Source organism: Capricornis sumatraensis, chromosome 22, assembly GCF_032405125.1.
Source record: "Capricornis sumatraensis isolate serow.1 chromosome 22, serow.2, whole genome shotgun sequence".
Taxonomy (NCBI): Eukaryota; Metazoa; Chordata; class Mammalia; order Artiodactyla; family Bovidae; genus Capricornis; species Capricornis sumatraensis.
The window spans coordinates 15,071,723-15,092,265 of NC_091090.1; the positions used below are offsets into that span (position 1 = coordinate 15,071,723).

The 20,543-nt window shown below is 47.6% G+C and overlaps 1 protein-coding gene across 1 annotated transcript in view; it reads left to right on the plus strand.

The window, feature by feature from the left end:
* The window catches only part of BRPF3 (bromodomain and PHD finger containing 3), a 32,072-nt gene extending 11,942 nt beyond the window's left edge, over window positions 1-20,130 (plus strand). The window contains exons 7-12 of the mRNA XM_068994126.1: window positions 1,289-1,798; window positions 5,701-5,794; window positions 9,656-9,753; window positions 12,624-12,721; window positions 16,446-16,600; window positions 17,901-20,130. Of these exons, the coding sequence (XP_068850227.1) occupies window positions 1,289-1,798; window positions 5,701-5,794; window positions 9,656-9,753; window positions 12,624-12,721; window positions 16,446-16,600; window positions 17,901-18,084 (1,139 nt within the window). The 3' untranslated portion in view covers window positions 18,085-20,130. The remainder of the gene's footprint in view (window positions 1-1,288; window positions 1,799-5,700; window positions 5,795-9,655; window positions 9,754-12,623; window positions 12,722-16,445; window positions 16,601-17,900) is intronic.
* The last annotated feature ends 413 nt before the right edge of the window (window positions 20,131-20,543 follow it).

Below are 20,543 nucleotides of genomic sequence, written 5' to 3' on the forward strand. Positions count from 1 at the left end.
TTTAAATTCTTTGCTCTCATTTTTCCTATTTGTAAGCTTATTCTTTCTGCTTGTCCTGCTTGCTTCACTTGCATGATATGAAACAAAATACATTGACAGATGGGAAAATACCTGGGTCTAGAGAGTTGTAGCAGAGAAGGCGATGGCACCCCACTCCAGTACTCTTGCCTGGAAAATCCCATGGACAGAGGAGCCTGGTAGGCTGCAGTCCATGGGGTCACGAAGAGTCGGACATGACTGAGCGACTTCCCTTTCACTTTTCACTTTCATGCATTGGAGAAGGAAATGGCAACCCACTCCAGTGTTCTTGCCTGAGAATCCCAGGGACGGGGGAGCCTGGTGGGCTGCTGTCTATGGGGTCACACAGAGTCGGACACAACTGAAGTGACTTAGCAGTAGCAGCAGAGAGTTGTAGACCCTTAATTTGTGAGGTTGCAACTTATCTAATTATTGATTAATCAGGGTGTAGGGGTTTATAACCCTATCTTTATCAGACTCACCTGGTGAAAGCTTTTTTTTTTAAAAAAAAGAATTCCATCTTTGGTGATTTGGTTTCAGGTTCTCTAATAGATAGCCAGGGTTTAGAGCTACTATTGTATACAACAGAGAAGGTGATGGCACCCCACTCCAGTACTCTTGCCTGGAAAACTCCATGGACAGAGGAGCCTGGTAGGCTGCAGTCCATGAGGTCGCTGAGAGTTGGACACAACTCAGTGACTTCACTTTCACTTTTCATTTTCATGCATTGGAGAAGGAAATGGCAACCCACTCCTGTGTTCTTGCCTGGAGAATCCCAGGGACGGCGGAGCCTGGTGGGCTGCCGTCTATGGAGTCACACAGAGTCGGACACGACTAAAGCGACTTAGCAGCAGTAGCAGCAGCAGCAGTGTATACAGAACTTACTGCTGCTTCTGTTTAGTTGATAAGTCGTGTCCATCTCTTTTGTGACCCCATGGACTGTAACCCACCAGGCTCCTCTGTCCATGAAATTTTCCAGACAAGAATACTGGAGTGGGTTGCCATTTCCTTCTCTGGGGGATCTTCCCAACCCAGGGATTGGACCCATGTCTCCCACTTGGCTGGCAGATTCTTTACCACTGAGCCACCTGGGAAGCACATCGACGCAGTTTAGTCCTACCTTTTGTTCACCTCAAATCTGAGAGCTGGGATGCGTCTCAAGTGTGCTGACAGCCTGTACTTTGGGCTCTGAGTTGTCAGTGTCATTATCTGACTTGTAGGGGCAGACTTTTTCTAAAATGTTCAAGCAGGTTCTCTTTTTCTCTAACAGATGACTCCAAAATGCCTCCCCCACCAACCCTGGAACCCACTGGACCTGCACCTTCCTTGTCTGAGCAAGAATCGCCTCCAGATCCCCCCACTCTGAAACCCATCAATGATAGCAAGCCTCCAAGCCGATTCCTCAAGCCCAGAAAAGCGGAAGAAGATGAGCTTTTGGAAAAATCACCTCTGCAGCTAGGGAGTGAGCCCTTGCAACGCTTGCTCAGTGACAATGGCATCAACAGAGTGTCCCTCATGGCCCCCGACACATCCCCCACTGGCGCCCCACTCAGTGGCGTGGGCCGCCGCACATCAGTCCTCTTCAAGAAGGCCAGAAACGGGGTTAAGCTCCAGAGGAGCCCAGACAGGGCCCTGGAGAATGGTGAGGACCATGGCACAGCGGACTCTCCCATGTCTCCCGCCAGCATCGAGGATGAACGACACTCCCGGAAGCGGCCGAGGAGCAGGAGCTGTAGTCAAAGCGAAGGGGAGAGGTCCCCCCAGCAGGAGGAAGAGACAGGTGACCTCGCCTGAGACTTCTCTCGCTCCTCTTATGCTTTCTTGCTTTGCTTGGCAGCCAGCACCTCCCCAGTCAGCTGTGTCCGTAGTGGCCCCTGTGGATGCCAGTAGTAGCGCTGAGGCTGGCTCCACAGCGCACACTTGGGCCTGGCACACGAGCACTGGCCTGGGGAAGCGGGCTTTGAGCAAGTGTTTTGAGAGGGCCAGCTTGTGTCTGGCCCTAAGGGCTCTCTTTGGCCCTTAGGGGAATACAAAGCTGTATGTGATAAAATGGTTCCTACCTTCATTTTAGTTCATTCATTTAGCAAATATTTATATCAGGCATTATTGTAGGCACTACTGTGTGTGGTGGGGGAAATCATTAAATAAAACAGATAAGTGAGGAGTTAGACTGAAAGCAAATAAGTAAATTGTATCTCATATTAGAAGTGGTGGAGAAAAGTCCAGCAGGGAAGAGGGACAGGGGATGCTGAGGTAGTATTAGAGAGGGTGGCCAGGGAAGGCTTTCTGAGGAGGTGACATTTGAGTAAAGATCTGAAGGAGCCAGAGGTGTGAGCTTCTGGGGTATCTGGGAAAAGGATGTTCCAAAAAAAATAGACTAGCAAGTGCACGGGCCCTGCGTGTGGAAACATGCTTGCGTGTCTGAGAAGCAAGAATCTGTGGGCACAGCAAAATGAGCCAAGGGGTCCTAGGAGATGGTATTCAGGGCTTGTCACCAAGGAGTCCTTAGTGCATGTCCAGCACAGGCTGCTCACTGAGAGGAATAAGGCAGACTCGGGAGCAGCACGGAAAGAGTCCATGGCCCACTGGGAAGACTAGATGGTGTCCTGAGGTGCAGAGATGCCCCAGTGCTGGACAGTGTGTGGTTATGTGTCAGGGAATGAGAGCTGAGAGGGTTGGGAAGGCTTCATGAGGGGACAGTGCCTGAGCTGGCCCTGAGGATGAGGACAGAGTGAACAGCAGCAAAGGGCTCAGGCCGTGGTATGTGGAACCAAGGACAGAGTGCCTGTGAGGAACAGTTTGGAGAGGGGCTTCCCAGAGCGTCAGGAACCAACACACTGGGCGAGGTGGGCCTGAACATGCAGGGTCTCCGTTACCAGACAGAGCAGTTTAGTCCTGGTGGGATATGGAAGCCCAGCTCACTTGGCAGGGAGGGGCCTCCCCTGGGTTTTGCTTCTCATGTCTTGTTATGTGGTGGGTTTGGACTGTGTGGTTAACACATGCTTTTCTCTGTTTTGCTTGCTTCCTGCCTAACACTTTGTTTCGAGCAATACCTTCCCTTCCCATCTGGCCCAAGCTTGCCTGTATTAGAGCAGGAGGATGGTATATAGAGTCAGGAACTTGAGCCTGAAATAGGGTGTGTGTGTATGTATCTATGTATGAAATAGGGTATATGTGTGTGTATGTATGTATGAAATAGGGTATATGTGTATGTATGTATGTATGAACTTGAGCCTATATAGAGTCAGGAACTTGAGCCTGAAGTAGCACGTGTGTATGTGTGACTTGAGGCTGAAGTAGGCTGTGTGTGTGTGTGTGTGTGTGTGGAACTTGAGTCTGAAGTAGGCTGTGTGTGTGTGTGTGTGTGTGTGTGTGTGTGGAACTTGAGTCTGAAGTAGACTGTATGTGTGTGTGTGATGAACTGGAGCCTGAGGTAGGCTTTGTGTGTATCTGTGTGGAATTTGAGCTTGAAGTAGGCCGTGTGTGTGTGTGTGTTGGGAACTTGGGCCAGAAACTTGAGCCTGAAGTAGCATGTGTGTGTGTGTGTGTGACTTGAGGCTGAAGTAGGCTGTGTGTATGGTATGTGTGTGTGTGTGTGTCAGGAACTTGAGCCTGCAGTAGGCTTTGTGTGTGTCTGTGTGAAACTTGAGCTTGAAGTAGGCCGTGTGTGTGTGTGTGTGTGTGTTGAGAACTTGAGCCAGAAACTTGAGCCTGAAGTAGGCTGTGTGTGTGTGGTATGTGTGTGTGTCAGGAACTTGAGCTTGAAGTAGGCTGTGTGTGTGGTGTGTGTGTGTGTGTGTCAGGAACTTGAGCCTGAAGTAGGCTGTGTGTGTGGTATGTGTGTTTGTGTGTCAGGAACTTGAGCCTGAAGTAGGCTTTGTGTGTGTCTGTGTGGAACTTGAGCTTGAAGTAGGCCGTGTGTGTGTTGTGTGTTGGGAACTTGAGCCAGAAACTTGAGCCTGAAGTAGGCTGTGTGTGTGGTATGTGTGTGTGTCAGGAACTTGAGCCTGAAGTAGGCTGTGTGTGTGCGCTAAGTTGCTTCAGTCGTCGTGTCCCACCAGGCTCCTCTGTCCATGTGATTTTCCAGGCAGGAATACTGGAATGGGTTGCTTTGCCTTCTTCCAGATCTTCCAACCCAGGGATCGAACTGGCGTCTTTTATGTCTCCTGCATTGGCAGGCAGTTTCTTTACCACTATGCCACCTGGGAAGCCCCGAAGTTAATTAGGCAGACTTGAGTTCAAATCCCATCTTCTTGCCAGCTGGGTATCCTGGGGCATATCAGTTAACCTCTGATTCTATTCCTTATTTCTGACATGAGGCTAGTGATACTTCCTTTGCGAGTCTTTAAGGATTGGAAGCAGCCTATATAAAGCACTTGGTATGTAGCGGTAGATGGTAGCAGTTATTGTTGTCATCTGTTGAGCTATATCAGGCACAGCCAAACAGCACTGTGCACTAAAAATGAAAGATCCTGCCATAGGGAAATAGATCTGGATACCAGGCTCATGCAGCCTGAGGGCCCACTGCTGGGGGCTGAAGTCTGTTTCTCTTCCACTGTCTCAGCTACCTGGTACCTAGGAATATTTTTGCACAGCCTTAGTGGAGTCTCACAAAAGCAGGTGTTGATCCTTTACAAATGAGGCACAGCTGGCTTCGTGATTTAAATTGAGGTGGTAATGTTAGAGGCAGAGCCAGGTTAGGGCACGGATATGTTGGCTCAGACACCTGCTCTCACAGGTGTGACTTGTTTTCTGGCTGAGGTATATGTGACTTTGAGCTCTTGAGCACTTGGCTCAAGACTTGTAGGATTCTGGATTGTGGTTGGGAATTGGATAGGTAGATAGAGAGTTGAAGATTTCAGAGCAGATGAAAGTTATGTCCCTGGGATGATCAGTCTTCATTTGCCTCTGAAGGGCTTCCTGCTGTAACCAGACCTTCTCTTATTCATACTTAATAGCATCCTCTATAAGTAAAAAAGTATTACCTTCACTTTAGGAAAAGAGAAGCCAAGGCTTAAATAGGAAGAGGGACCCATATTTCAGAGCCCAGTGTAGAACCCAGGGAATCTTGACTCCCCATCCTGGGAAGGTCTCATCTCTCTGGATCTGCTGGAAAGTTTCCCCCATCCTCAACTTTGACTAGCTCTGCTAGATATCTCAGGGTGTGGCTGACACAGCCCTTATCCGGGCCCAGCCTCCCCTGACACCATCCCCAAAGAATGAAGCTAGTTGTTGCCAGCCATGTGATGGATAGGGTGTGTGACTGTTTATCTAAAGAGGCAAGGTGGGTGGGCTCCCCAAGAGGCAGAGCAGACTCCCCGATAATTGAGGCTTGAAATTAGAAGCAGATTCAGGGTCTCATGAGCAGCCAGCGTGAGGAGGTCTTGGTATTTCCCACTGGAGTCAAGTGACAGTAACTAGAATGAGTTGTGGGCTGTTTTCCTTCAAGAATACCCAGAAGGATGGGAAGGAAAATACGGTGTCTGCTCCTTGCGCTCCCCACCGTCTCCCCCCAACTTCATCAGGTTCTCTCCACCACCTGAGACCCATTTCCCTAGAGAAGGGGCCTGCTGGCCTCTCCACCCCTCCTCCCCGAGCCCTCCCAAGGCAGCTGCCTCACACTGTGGCGTGTCAGGGGTTGGGGGTTTCTGCACTCAGGCTCACTCTGTGTGTCCTTGGCAGGCGTGACCAATGGCTTTGGAAAACACACCGAAAGTGGATCTGACTCAGAATGTAGTTTGGGTCTCGGCAGTGGACTGGCCTTTGAAGCTTGCAGGTAAGAGCCCTTGTCCCAGAGCTTTGCCGGCAGCTCTGCTACCTCTCCATTTAATTTCCTTTCAGCTGCAGATGGAACCTCCTCCCGCTGATCTCAGTTTTTCCCTTTCCCTACCCCTGCTATTTCCTGAGGCCACTTGTCTGTGATTCTGGTAGCTCTTGACTGTTAGGCCTAATCTGACTGCAGGGGAGGAGTGGGGCTTATGCTTCACAGGGTTTGTAGAGCTGAATGGGCTCCAGGGGGTGGGGCCAGCCAGGACTGTGTTGCCCAGGGAAGCTGGCATTTGAGCCAGTTCCCACCCACTCCCCAGCCCATAGATAACCCAGTTATAGATGGTTTTGTCCTTTGCTTTTTGGGGTGTCATAGCAATGGCCTGCCTCTTTAGAAGTGTGGTGTGGGAGTAAGAAATGGGCAGATAAGAAGGTTGGTGTTGACTTTATTCTGACAGAGGCCCTAGCTCTTCTACCATCCTTGATCTGGGAAGGGGTGGGTTTCTCTTCCCATTCTTTCACCTAAAGGGAGGATATCTGAGAGCAGAACCTTCAAGTATCTTCCAAGTCTAAGAGTTTACTGAATCTCTGCTCTGTGTTGTGTCCTCTGCAAGATACCACGGAGTGTGGGACTCTTGGAAATGGGAGACTCTCGGTGCCACAAAGGGAAAATGACTTATCCTGAAGGGTGACCTCGTGGTTCCTCCACATGGCGAGTGGATGGATCCTGGTTGCAGAGCAGGGGAAGGAGTTGCAGGACAGCACCAGAAAACTCTGTGTCTTTGTTTGAATTGCCTCCAAGGCAGGCTGGGTGTAGGTTCTATTGGGTTCTCGCTTTACCCTGGCGCTGCCCCTTGGGCCTGGGCTGCCCCCTGACCACAGCAAGGCCCAGCTTTCAGTGGGGCTTTGAGATTTTCCCCACAAAGCCGCAGATATGTCCTAGCTTTCTCTCTCTTTGTTGCAGCCCTAGAGTAAAAAGGGGAGTGGATGGGTAAACACACTTACTAGGCATAGAGAAGAGGCAGAGGTTTCAGAATCTTACAGGATGCTGCTAGCCTGGTCCTGGGTTGAAATTCCTGACTCCTTTCAAAGACAGGGTGCCTGGAAACTCAGTTAGGAGTGGGGTTATCACACTGTCCCCGCTTAGCCCATGACTAAAAGTAGAAGGTGTATTGGGCTCCTCTCTCCACAAAGGGCACTCTTCCCAGCTGTGAGCCAGAGGAGCAAGCCAGGCCAGGCTCTGGCTAGCCTGCCTGTTCACACTGCTTGCCTTTCTGCAGAGCATGCCAAAGCCACCAGTATCTCTGGGTTCCTGCTTACTGTGGAAACAATGCCCTTGGAAGGCATTTCCTCTTTAACTCAGTGGTTCTCAGTAGAATTTCAGGGTTTGAAACAGGAGATTTAGAACTTAAACCACAGAATTTTTTCTTTCTTTCTCTCTCTCTCCCTCCCTTCTCTCCTCCCTCCTTAACACTGTGGTGGTAAGTACATAAAGGAAGATTTTCCTTATTAATTAGACTGGGATCATATGACTGTAGGATAAAGAACCTTGAGAGAATTTCTGGTTACTAATCCCATCCCCTTCCCCTCCTGTCTCTGGGTTTATCTTTTCTAATGATTTTCTGAGCAAGTTGGAGCTGCCCTCTTTTCTATGGGTCATTTGCTCAATTATTAATTGAGCAAGGCACTGTTCTAAGCCCTGATAAGATGTCTGTTCTCATGGAGTTTATCTTCTAGAAAGGAGAGATAAATGTTAAACCAGTAAACAAAATACTTATAGATTGGGCTGTCTGCTTAGGCCTGGGTAACTTGGAGAGAGGGTTGAAATGCCAGCCATGATTGAGTCACTTGTGCTTTTTTTCTGTGAAACAAGAAAATAGGGATCTAGTTTTGGTGTTGTATCCTATCCCACTGAGCTCATCCTTCTCAGAGCTCATCCTCCTATAGTATAACATTAGTAATTTATAATATTAAAGTGAGACATTAAAATTTAGTGCCTTTTATATAACAATATTTGGGCTCCCCAGATGGCTCAGTAATAAAGAATTGACCTGCCAATGCAGGAGATGCAGGAAACTTCGGTTCCATCCCTGGGTAGAGAAGATCCTCTGGGGGAGGAAATGGCAACCCACTCCAGCATTCTTGCCTGGAAAATCCTGTGGAGTCTGGTGCATGGAGTCACAAAGAGTTGGATACGACTTAGTGGCTGAGCCTGCACTTATAACAATATTTACTATATACTTGCTGTTTATTGAGTATTTAGTGTGTGCTGCACTGAGTGCTTTCTGTATATTAACCCATTAAATCCTCATACTATCACATGGAGAACACAAGTCTCAGAGAGGCTAACTTGCTCAGGGTAACAGAATGAATGAGTAGAAGAGTCAGATTTTGAACCCAGGTAGTCTGGCTCCAGAGTTTCTCTCATAGCCACTGGGTTGCAACCTCTTCTGTTGTATTTGGAGATGTCTCCCCAGATCCATGATGTAAACTTGGAGAGGCTTTCCTAATAGAACTACCATTTCTTACATTTTTATAGGGACTCAGATTCTCTAAGCCCAGTGACAGATTTTTGTAGGGTGCATGGGAACTGAATCCTGAATATGAACTGGGTGTTCTTTTGTTTTTTCCCCAACAGGTCCTGACCAGCAGGAATAAAGCTCCCAACCTGCTAGTTAGTGAAGGATTATGATTGATTAGGTTCTGGTTGTGCTGGGTTTTCTGTGTAAGACCGTGATAAAGTCAGTTATGATTCAGTAAAACAGGAGCACTCTACTCTCCAACCAGTCTTAACCTCAACCTCTTATGCTACTAGAGGTTTCTTACGCATTTCTGCTCTGCTACAGGTTGTTGGCCTGTCTTTTAAGCATTTTTGTTATTGGAATAATTATATAGCAGTAACCAGAGAAGACAGTGGCAACCCACTCCAGTGTTCTTGCCTGGAGAATCCCAGTGATGGCAGAGCCTGGTTGGCTGCCATCTATGGGGTCACACAGAGCCGGACACAACTGAAGCGACTTAGCAGCAGCAGCATATAGCAGTAATAGTTTTTAAAGTTTGATTGGAAAAAAAAAAAACCATAGCCACATCATTCTTGCCCAAAGGCTTCTAACTATGGTGGTACATTAGAAATTGCATTGGAAGCAATTTAAAAATACTAGTGCCTATGTGGGTTCCAGTTATATCATTATTCTTGTATTACTAGTCTCATTTTTGCCTATTACCATCTAGTCTTTATCTAATACATGATTTTTTTTCTCCTTGCAATAACCGTATTAAAAAAAAAAACCCCCGTCTGCTTGCTTGTTAAAAAAAATCCATCTCTGTCTAAGAAAAACTTCACACACATAAAGTAGAAGTGAGAAGTAGATTGTTTTTCCAATTTAAAAATGTCTTTCCTAATTAAGGAAGTAAGGCATGTCCATTATAGAAAATTTGGGAATGAGGCAGATTTTTGTGCCTCAAAAAGAAATTGGTTTCTTAGACAAGCTGTGTGAACCACAGAGTAAAGGATTCTGGGCGGATATGAGAACAGGCCCTCCTCGTGGCCTGACTGCTTAGACTGTGGAAGGATTGACAGGTGCCTGAGGTGATCTACCCTCTGGGTGAATCCAATATCCCTGGGCAGGGCAGCAGGCTTCACTTTCCAAGTTCAGTCCTTCCACATGGGTGAAATGTTTCCTTAAGCCTCGTGGGAACATTTTGGTCAGAAGTATGTCATGGGTTTGTGTGAATTTTTAGGGGAAGGTGAGAAACCATTCTCCTTGAAGAGTTGTTGCAACTCTGCCCCTGGCAGAGATGAGACAGCAGAAGTGGATGTGTTAGCCATTTAAATTGCTCATTTCACTCCCCTCTCCCTCCCTATATGCAGTGGTCGGACACCTCCCAAACGCAGCCGAGGGAAGCCAGCCCTGTCTCGAGTACCCTTCCTGGAAGGTGTGAATGGAGACTCCGACTACAACAGCTCAGGTAAGGAGTGCTGTACAGGTGCCTCTGGGGGAACCAGGCCTTCCGAAGAACCACAGCCAGACCCTGAACTCCTCCAGACCCAGGGACACTGGGCAGGGAGATGTCTCCTTCCTCTTAAATAATTCATCGTATTTTGAATAAGTGACACATGCTTTGGTGAAAAAAAGTCAGAACGAGCCAGTGTTTAGTGGTTTCTTTTGTGTCTTTCCAGATGTAATCCATACGTACACAAGCCAAAAACTTGTACATATGTTCAAGAGTGAGCAGGGAAGCCTGACATGCACGTTCCTCTAAACCATGCCTTTTTTCGGTTAATAATATATCTTGGAGATTCGTCTGTGCTTTTTATTGGCTGCCTGATGCCCCACTACATAGGAGTGCTGTCGCGTACTCAGCCGGCCCTCTGCAGATGGACATTTAGATTGTTTTCATGAAGTTGTCATAGTCAGTGTTGCAGTGAGCAACCAGGTACAAAGCTCATTTTGTATCCCTGGGGAGTATATCTACAGATATACTCTTGCTATGTTGAAGGAAGTATGCATTTGTATTCTTGACAGATATTTCCAGTCTGCTCCATGTTACTGAATTTCACACATGACCTTGTAATTTCATGTGATCCAGTACTCCACCCTTCTCCCCATGAGAAAGTCTATTCCAACAGGTCCAAACAGTAAAGTGCTTGGATGTCATCTCCTGGGCCTGAGGGAATGAAGGGCAGGGTGGAGCCAAAGGAGAGGACTAGGTGGTGCTCAGGTGGGGCAGGTGCAGGGCAGCTGTCCTCTGAGCACAGCTGTGTCCAGCCGTCCCGTGGAGGGCGTGCACTCTGGATGCCCTGTCTTTGAAGCTTCCATCTAACATACAGGCTTCAGGGCTTCTCTTCCCCTATTTCCTATTCCCAACTGCTTTATTTTCCCTTAGCATCCATTTCTTTTTTCATATGTGTGTTGATGAATGCATGCCTGCATATTTCCTTGCTGTCTGTCAGTGCCTAGAAGGCAGGGCTCATGTCTGGATTAACTTGTACAGCATCTAATGCATAACTGGGAATGGATTTGGCACGTACTTTGTGCTTCAGGTAGTGACATTTTATTCTTATTTTAAGAACCATGTAATTATTAAAATAATGCCAAAGGAGATTTAAAAAGGAAACCAACCTTTCACTGTTCCATCACCTTAACACCATTGTCTTCGTTTCTCTACGTTGCCTTCCATGTATTTCAGGCACATTTTTAACAGAATGCTAAAGCAGAACTCATGCTCTTTCATATTTTGCTTTTTTCAATGTTAACTTTCCAATCAATGTATTATAATTTACCTACTTGTTTCATTGTTAGACATTTGGTTATTTCCAACTTTTAACACTATACATAAAGCAGTGAACCCATATTTTTGTCCAAATGCCTCTCAGTCATTTTAAAAGTTATTTTTCTAAGAACAAATTCCCAGGGAAAGCATTTACTGGAACAGATGGTTCATGCTTTTTTATGGCTCTTGAGACTTGCCACCGGATTGTGTTGTGAAAGGATTAGACTGGTCCGCAGTTTCCTCAGCAGTACATGATTGCACCAGTGTCCCCGCAGCCTGCCTCTTCAGTCATGCTGGATTTTATCTTTTTGTGGTTATTGCTATTGATTCAGTATGTAGAAAACAAGACCTCATTACCAGTGATTCATTTTTTTAAAAAATTATAAACATGGGAGGTAATGTTTCCTTAGGAACATAATTTCTACTCTGTGGAATTTGGGCGTTTTTCCTTAGTCGAGTGTGGTCCCCTCACTGTTGCTAGTTTATAGGCTGGGAAGGGGAAGGGAGGTTCCTCTTTGTGTTCAGAGATGTTTGTGAAGGACCCATTGTGTGCGAGTGCGTTAGGTGCAGAACAAGGAAAGCTGAAGACGTGTGCCTGCCCCAGGACCTGTGCAAGATTCTGACAAAACAGGCACAGAGAGAACCTCTGCTGAGTGCTGTGCAGCAAGGTGACCTGTAGCCAGGTGTGGCCGTGCCAGAAAAGAACTCATTTAGCAGGTAGTTTTTCTGGGATGTTTGTCCTAGGCATCTTTTCCATGAAGCTGTCATCTAGAGGCCCACCAGTCAGGGAGGCCCAGAGAGCAGTCTGTGGCTTTGCCAAGCTGCCGTATAGTCTGTATTCCTGGTAATGAAGTAGTTATATTTTTTCAAGGAACATCAACCTAGGGTTCTAGTTTAGAGGTCAGCAAACTGTAACCTGTTGCCTGTTGGCTCACTTGGTAAAAATCTGCCTGCAATACAGGAGACCCAGGTTCAATCTCTGGATCCGGAAGATTCCCTGGAGAAGGAAATGGCAACCCACTCCAGCATTCTTGCCTGGAGAATTCTATGGACAGAGGAGCCTGGTGGGCTACAGTTCATGGAGTCGCAAAGAGTTGGACACGACTGAGTGACTAACGCTTTCACTTTCATGAGCTAAGAGTGGTTTTTACATTTTTTTTTGAATGATTGAAAATCAAAAGGAGAATGATATTAATATTTTGTAATACAGAAATTTATACAAAATTCAAATTTCAGTGTCCAGAAATTGTTTTATGGGGACACAACAGTGCTCATTCATTTAGGAATTACCCGTGAGCGCTTTCATGATACAACAGCAGAGATAAGTAGCTGCAGTGGAGACATGTAGCACACAAAACCTAAAATATGTGCTATTTGACCTTTTAAAGAACAAGTTTGCTGACCCCTAATCTAGTCTTAAAAACTCAGGAGAGGGTAGGGAAGAGGAAGGGTGGAGGGGATGTTGTTGACTCATTCCTGGACTGCTCCAGTCAAATGGAGGCCCCAGGCAGGCCTCCTGGGAGCTATTCCAAGCCCCCCTGTCTCCTCCCCTCCACCACCCCCAGGCAGAAGCCTCCTGATGCCCTTTGAAGACCGCGGAGACCTGGAGCCCCTGGAGCTGGTGTGGGCCAAGTGCCGAGGTTACCCCTCCTACCCTGCCTTGGTGAGTCTGCCCTTCCATTCTCCCTCCCCTGGGGGATTCTGGCCCCTACCTTGCCTTGAGGGCTTATCTGATTGGATCAAGCCAGCAGAGTGTGGTTGGGAGTCAGGGTGCCTTTAGCTGCAGAAGGGAGAGAGGTTTTATCCCAGCCTGGGTGGGTCACACCAGCTAGGCTTAGGGTACTTAAAATAGGTTACAATATGCAGACAGAGGCTAGGGCTCTTAGGGTTTTAATAGAGTATATTTATTTGCTAAATGGAAAAATTATTATTATGCATAAAAGTTATATGTGCTCATTGTAGAGAATTATAAAATCTGCTAATAATGCTTAGCTGTTTGGCTAAATGTCTGTTATGCTAAGTCCTTGAAATATGGAGAAAGGTATGATTATTCTCATTTTGTAGGGGAAAACACTGAAGATCTGTTACCCATGGTCATCTAGCTTTTAAGTGGCAGGGTTGGAATTTGACAATGTGTAATGTCAAAGCCTGTGTTTTGAGCCACTGAGTTCAAAGTCACCCATAGTCCCATCTGTTCACAGATTACCTCTTGATGTATACCCTCAGCCCTGATTTTTTTTGTTGTTTAATGCATAAATGTTAGACCATGTGCTGTTCAAACCTTCCCTTCATTTAACAGCACACCATGCGCGTGCGTGTCTCATGCCATCAAACGTTCTTCATTGGCATCACTGTCACGGCTGTGTTGTCTTCAGCTGTATGCATGTACCTTATTTTAACCATTCTCTTGTCGGTCATTTAGATCATTTTGAATGTTTCACTATGACAAACAGCCAGCAGTAAGCATCATTGTAGTGTAACATTTGTGCACGTCTATGATTATTTCTTTACAGTGAAGAAGTCTTAGGAATGTCTTCTTTGGGGGATATGCAAAATTCTGATGCAAATTGCCAAGTTGCCCCTTAGAAAGTTAGGGGCAACCCCAGTTTATATGGGGCTACCCTGGTGGCTCAGCAGAGAATCTGCATGCAATGCGGGGGACCCAGGTTCAATACCCTGGAGAAGGAAATGGCTACCCACCTCCAGTATTCTTGCCTGGAGAATCTCATGAGCAGAGCAGTCTGGTGGGCTACAGTCCATGGGGTCGCAAAGAGTTGGGTACAACTGAGCGACTAACACTTTCACTTTCCAGTTTATACTCCCACCAATAGTAGCTAAAAATTCTATTTTTACCATCTTGATTGGGAAGGTCATGTCCATCTGGCCCTGGTAAATACTGACTCTAACCTTTGAGACATAGCAGAATCATCTCGGGGAATTTTTTAAACAGTGCAGATACTGAGGCCCCATCTCAAAAGTACCATATTAGACTCTGAAACCAGACCCAAGCATGAATATTTTTTTAAAAATACTTCCCCAGTGATCTGTAGTGGGAGCTGAGAACCACCCTGCCAGCCTATGTGTACACACAAAGCTCTGAGCCTCTCCTTGCTCATTTGTGTCTATGGCTCTTTCTGGTCTCACAGCAGCTTCTTCAGGTAAAGAGTGCAAGAACTCTGATCTCTTTTCTACTTGTGATGAAACTGTAGCTCCCAGAGGTTACACCACTTGCTGGAGTCATATCGGAACCCATGCTGCCAGCCTCCTCCACTCCTTAGCAGGGGCAGGAGGGAAATCCACACTGTGACCCAGCGCTGGGGAGGCTGGGCCTGGGGCTGCCTTCACAGGCTCTGCCCTCTGCTCTCAGTGAGACCCCTGGGCTAGTTGTTGAAGAAGAGGTTAAGGCTATGCAGGTTTGGTTTTATCTTTTTAAATCTCCCAAAACAAAGAAGTCAGTCTAAAACTAGTCTGTTTTTTTCCTTTTTAATTATCTTCTTAATTATAATTTTCTTTTGCAATTAAATTTAGCCACCACCTGAACACAACCTCTGTTTTTATTTTGGTTTATACTCTCCCAGTCATTTCCTCTATGTACTTAACTATGTACTTGCACATATAGTGACCATGGTTTTTAATTTTCTGGGGCTCTTGTTCTTTAAAAAAAGTTTTTCTTTAAAAATTACATATCTACATTATAGAAGCTTGTATAGACAATCAACACAAACCTCCAGCATCCTGACATATCATCTGTAAGCATTTTGTATTGTTCCTTCTATTTATTGTTTATTATAGCTATAAAAATAGTGGGTGTACACATTTAATATGTAATATGTTAAATGTTATCATAAACTTTATTTCCATGTTATTTTACATCTGCGTAACATTTGAGTGAGTGTGGCCCATTATTTATTATTTTGGAGTACATTTGCCTCTGTCATCTTTAAAAAGAGAGGTGACCTCTCCTTAAGAGGGAGACTTGCCCATCTTGTTTCTGCCCTTGGAGGGGACATTTTTCACAGTCTGCCTCCAGTTTCCCAGCCAGGCACTAGCCCCACTGTTGGTGATTGAGGAAGCTCAGGAGAGCTTGTCTGGTGGTTCCCATTAGGACCTTTGGCATCAGTCCTAGGAGGGACAGACAGGCTGAGAGTTAAGAGTTTTTATCAAATCACACAGCTGGGGGCAGGGTAGGGGTGGTTCTTCCTTAGAGTAAACTCTTAACCAGAGCACCTGCTTTTATCTGCTTATCTTGAGACAGATGTAAGGAAGCTGGCAGACACCCAAAAGTAAATAGAGCAATTTATTATTATGAGAAGAGGCCCCCTGGGACAGGGTATAGGAATTACGATTTTTCCATCTCTGGGGAAAGCTGCTTCCTCAGTAAGTTTCCAAGTCTCCCTGGCCTTGGTGCACAGACACTATCAGCCATAGCAGGGGCTGTGCAAGAGGCGGTGGGCAGTCAAGCCCCAAGTCCAGGTGCCTGGTTTTTGTCCCAGCCAGCTGTATCCTTCTGTGCTTGGCATTTTCCTCTGTAGGCAGCAGACTTCTCAACATTAGCAAGAGAATGAAATAAGATGATATGTGACTAATTAGGAGCTTCAGTAACAGTGTCAGTACTCCATAGACTGGTGAGTTATTGTTGTGTTGATGCCACCAGGCATTTTGCTGAGCCCCTGCCCCTGTGGAGCATGCAGCCTCAAGGACTGATTCTTCCAGTGGCCCTTGTTTCCAGCCACATCATTCTCCCCTCTCCAGCAGCCCTCCAAGCTCAGTCTCTTGGCTTCTCTCTAATCTTACCATGGGATGTTAAAGTTGTATCTGGTCTACACACCAGAAGAATAATAGACAGGAAGGTGGTGGGTAACCAGAAGATATGTTTAGGTGAAACAAGGGGATGGACCCTCTAGCTGAGGCAAAACCTTTTTCACAGCCATGGTGTCTAGGAAGGCCCCTGAGGGTTTGAAATGAATTATACAGGTTCTAAAGGGAAATTGGCAGGGAAGTAAACAACCTCTCTCCCCTAAGGGACATTGGGAGGAACGTGTTTATCTATCTGACCTGGACATCAGAGATAGTCCACTCACTTCTGATAATCCCTGACCTTGGCTTCCCAGAACTTCTCTTTCAGCTTTGGGGCCTGACAGTTGATGGAGCAAGCTTTCTTTTTGGAAAGAGCCGAAGGATTAGGACGGTGTCTGGGGAAATGGAGTCAAGATTTACATGTGGGGTACTGAGGGTCATTGGAAGAGGTCAGCCCCTCCCTCACCGAGTCAGGCAGGGCCAGTCCGCTGCATAGCTCTGGTGTAGAGTAGCTCAGTGCTTAGTCCCGCAGCAGGCTGCACAGTTTACCCCATCTGTCCCTTGCTGAATCCTCTCCCCTCTGCTTTCAGATCATCGACCCCAAGATGCCCCGGGAGGGCCTTCTGCACAATGGTGTCCCCATCCCTGTTCCCCCCCTGGATGTGCTGAAGCTGGGCGAGCAGAAACAGGCCGAGGCTGGAGAGAAGCTCTTCCTTGTCCTCTTCTTTGACAACAAACGCACCTGGTGAGTGCATGCTGCCGCTGGAAGGGTGCGCCAGGATGCAGGCTAGGGAGCCTGACTGGGATGCTGTTCTAATGCTGACATGCTGGGGGTACACAGGGCTGTGGACTCAGCCACTCCGCCTCTGTGCTCAGTTGAAAGCAAAAGGTTACCTGCCAGCAGCTAGTCTCTGCGTTTGCCATGATAGTAGTAATTTAGTGTTAGGAATAACAGTGATGAACAGTGTTAATGGTAACTGAGGAGTTTGGTATATCAGTCTCTGAGAAGCACTCTGAGATGGAGATTTGTGTTAGAGGCTTCTTGGGAAGAGCTGTGGGCATGAAGGGTGAGGAGTGCAGCCCTAGGCAGAGAAAGCAGTTGAACTGCAGTGTACTTGCTGCAGAGGCCACAGCTGATCTGTTTGAGCTCATTAGAGATGTTAGAAATGGGGGCTGTGCCCCTGTACCCCAACATCAACCAGGCCTTGAATGCTGGCTGTCCCTGGTGGGGGTGATTGCTGGAGAGAGACTCACTTGAGAGCCTATAATCTGCCACTGCTCCCAGTGGCTGCGGGAATGCGTGTCTCGGTCCTGGGGGGGTGGGGGGGAGTTGTGGAAAGTGTAGAACGCACTCCAAGGGGCTTGTCTGCTCATGGTTTTAAAAGGCCAACAGGAGGATTCCTTCACCCCTGCTTCTGTAGAGTGGGGAGGCAGGACTAGCTGATAACTATCATCTGTCGAGCATTTACCCCATGTCCTTAGGCAGATTGCTTTATATGAGTGATTTCATTTGATCCTCATTTAAATCTTCATTAATCCCCTCCCAATCCATTTTGCAGATGAGGAAGCTGAGGCTCAGAAAGCCAAGAACCTATAGCTAGAACTGGGATATAAACCAGGATCTGGCTCCAGAGGCTGGGCTCTCAGCCATATGTTCAACTCACCCAGGGATCTTTTAAACACTACAGGTGTAGGCCCCACCAGAAATCATTTCATTGATTCCTGGCATCAGCTCCACTTCTTCGACATAGCTGCCTGACTCCCCAAGGCAGGGCGAGGCTCAGAGCCCTCCAGATGGCTTAGCTAGTCTCCCAAGGGGCACATGGGCTTCCCTCCAGCAACCTTCTAAGCCGAGTGTCCTGGGGCCCAGGTAAGGGCCTGGCTACAAAATGAGTCCCTTTGTGGTCTCCTGCCCGCAGCGTCCCAGTCTGCCTCCCTCTCCCTGTCCCCTCCCCCCGGCTTTGCTGGTCATGGGCAAGTGAATCCAGAGGAGCCTCCTGTGGGACCCACTACGGTCCAGGCCTCTTACTATGCTTATATTTTAGGCAGTGGCTTCCAAGGGACAAAGTCCTGCCCCTCGGTGTGGAAGACACTGTGGACAAGCTCAAGATGCTGGAAGGCCGCAAGACCAGCATCCGCAAGTCAGTTCAGGTGGCCTACGACCGTGCGATGATCCACCTGAGCCGAGTGCGGGGGCCCCACTCCTTCGTCACCTCCAGCTACCTGTAAGGGGGGGCCCACCCTGCCTCCGTCCTGCAGGGCACAGAGCAGCCTCTTCCGGCCCCAGCCAGGCATACGGCTGGCAGCTTCCCCCTCCTATGGCAGGCCAGGGACTGGGCTGTGTCCTCCCCAAGGGCAAGGCCCCAGTTTTGACTAACTGCGTAATTCCCCTGGTGGGCCTGCTGTGCCAAAAACTCCCACCTGAGCTCCCCCGGGGCTGGTCCACTGAAGAACCAGTTAGAAGTAGAAACAGCTGTGAAGCTTGGGCCCAGCCACGGAGATGAACCTGGCCCTGGAAAGCAAGAGGTCTTGGGCTTGCTCAAGGGTGTGCCTGGTGCCCTCCAACCCACTCCCAGCTAACTACACCTCAGGGTGAGCGAGGCTCTAACGCTGACCCCAGAGGTGCTGTGGATACACTCGGGTCCTGTGGGAATCTCACGGAGCTCACCCTCTCCCTCCATCACCCCTCCTCCTACCTCTTGCCTGAACCATCTTCTGCCCAGCCTCTGTTTCTCCTGTGTTCCTTTCCCAGCTTTCTCTTGTGCCAAACTGACAGAAACCATCACCAAACTGACCTTTTTTCTTTTTATGTCTCATTCCCTTTGAGGCCAGCTGCTAGCTACCACTTGGGTGACCCCTTCACCAGCATACCTCCCCTCCCCTTGTATGTGCTGCAGGCAAACAGCAGAGGCCAGACTGTGAGAGCTGCCCCCTTGGATTGGGGCGGGGCCTCGGGCCTCTGCCTTGCAGAGAGGTGGGCTTAGGCTGGGCGGGCTCCCATCAGCAGACCAGGCTTCTGGTGCCCATGGCCATCTGTCCATGTGGATTCGGTGGGCTGTTGGGGTGAAGCTGTGCCCTTTGGCCGGGTCTGCCCTTTCCCTCCTCCTAGCCTCCTCATGGGTTTTCATTTTCTGTCCTGCAGCCTCTAGGCTCTCATTACCACCAGGGATGGCGAGGGGCCCACAGCCCAGCATGTTCCTGTGCTGTGCTTGCCCTGCCCAGCCTCTGCTGCTCTAAACTGCAAGGAACGCAGCACTTTTCTTTCAAACCCTCTGTCCCCTTCCCTCTTTTCCTCCAACCCCCTCTCCACCTTTACCTTCTCAAAAACAGAAGGGAAAAAAAAAAACAAAAACTGTGAAACGGGGGAATGCTGACTGACAAACCAACACAACTTTCAGAGGCTTCGATGTCTGTTCTCTGATGTTTCTTTTCACCTCTTAAGCACCAAAGTTGCAGGGCCAGGTTGCCGGCCACTGATCGCCATGTTGATTTTTAACCTGATGTTCTTTTTAATTGTTTTAAATTTTTCATAGGGGAGTTTTGGACAAAACGAAGTCACTGGGGAGATCACTGCCATTTTTACGCACTTGACTTTTTAAAAATACAACCTACCAACCGCCACGACTTCTTATACGTTTGGGACACGAGCCAGAGTTTAAAAGGGAACCAACAAAACTCTCTATAACATAATAAAGGACGGGGTTTTGGATTTTGTACAATAATAAAACTACAATGCCTATGGCTAGGGAAGGACATAGTGTATATAATTGTAAAATACTGTTCTAAATTATTCAGGCCTATAGTTTCCATTACTGGAGTCCTCCATTGTGTGGCTGAGTATTTTAAATGCACACAGTGTGTTTTATTTAAAGGAGCCAATACGTCCCCCCTCCCCAGGTAGTCGGTCGGCTGTGGACTCTGTGACCTTTGTCTCAACCTGTGTTGTAAGATCTTGGGGCTTTCTCTTTCTGTGTGTCTCTGCCTCCCAACACTTTCTCTTTCTTAGTCTCTCTCTCCTTTTTTCTTTTTCTTAGTCTCTTTGAATCTTTCCGTCTCTGAGTCTCATTTTTAAAACTGCTCTTTTAGAACGGGAAACGGCTCAGATCCTGCTGTGGCATGGGGCCTATGTGTCTCAGTCGCGTCTGCTGTGAAGCACACGATGCTCTATTTATTGTAGAAAGTAACTTTATTTGCTTTCTAGAATTGTTTATAACAGATGGTATAAGAGAGGTAATAAACAGAGAAAAATCTATGCTTGTAAAGAATACAAAAGTTAATTTTACCTACTATAATATGACTGTCTTAAACTTATTTTCTCTCTGAGAAATAAATGTTCTAATGGGCAGCAGCCGCTGTGTGTGTTTATGGTTGTCAGTGGGGCCTGCCCTTCACGTAATCTCTGCAGCCCTCTCCCTCCTCAGGAGGCCAGGGCCATCGATGGTTGCATTAAGAATGGGGTTGACTAAAATATCTGTCTGAAAAATGCAAAAAAAAAAAAAAAAGAATGGGGCTGACTAGCCATTGCAGACTCCCAGCTGGAGAGTGCTCTGTCTGTCTGCTTGTCTGTCTGTCTCTCGGACCCCTGGAAGAGGGGCGAGGACGGTTTCTGATGTTTTCCTCCCTAGCAGCGCTGCCTTTTGGAAGTTGTGGAAGGTCCAGCCTGCCTCCCACACCTCAGCTGCCCTGTG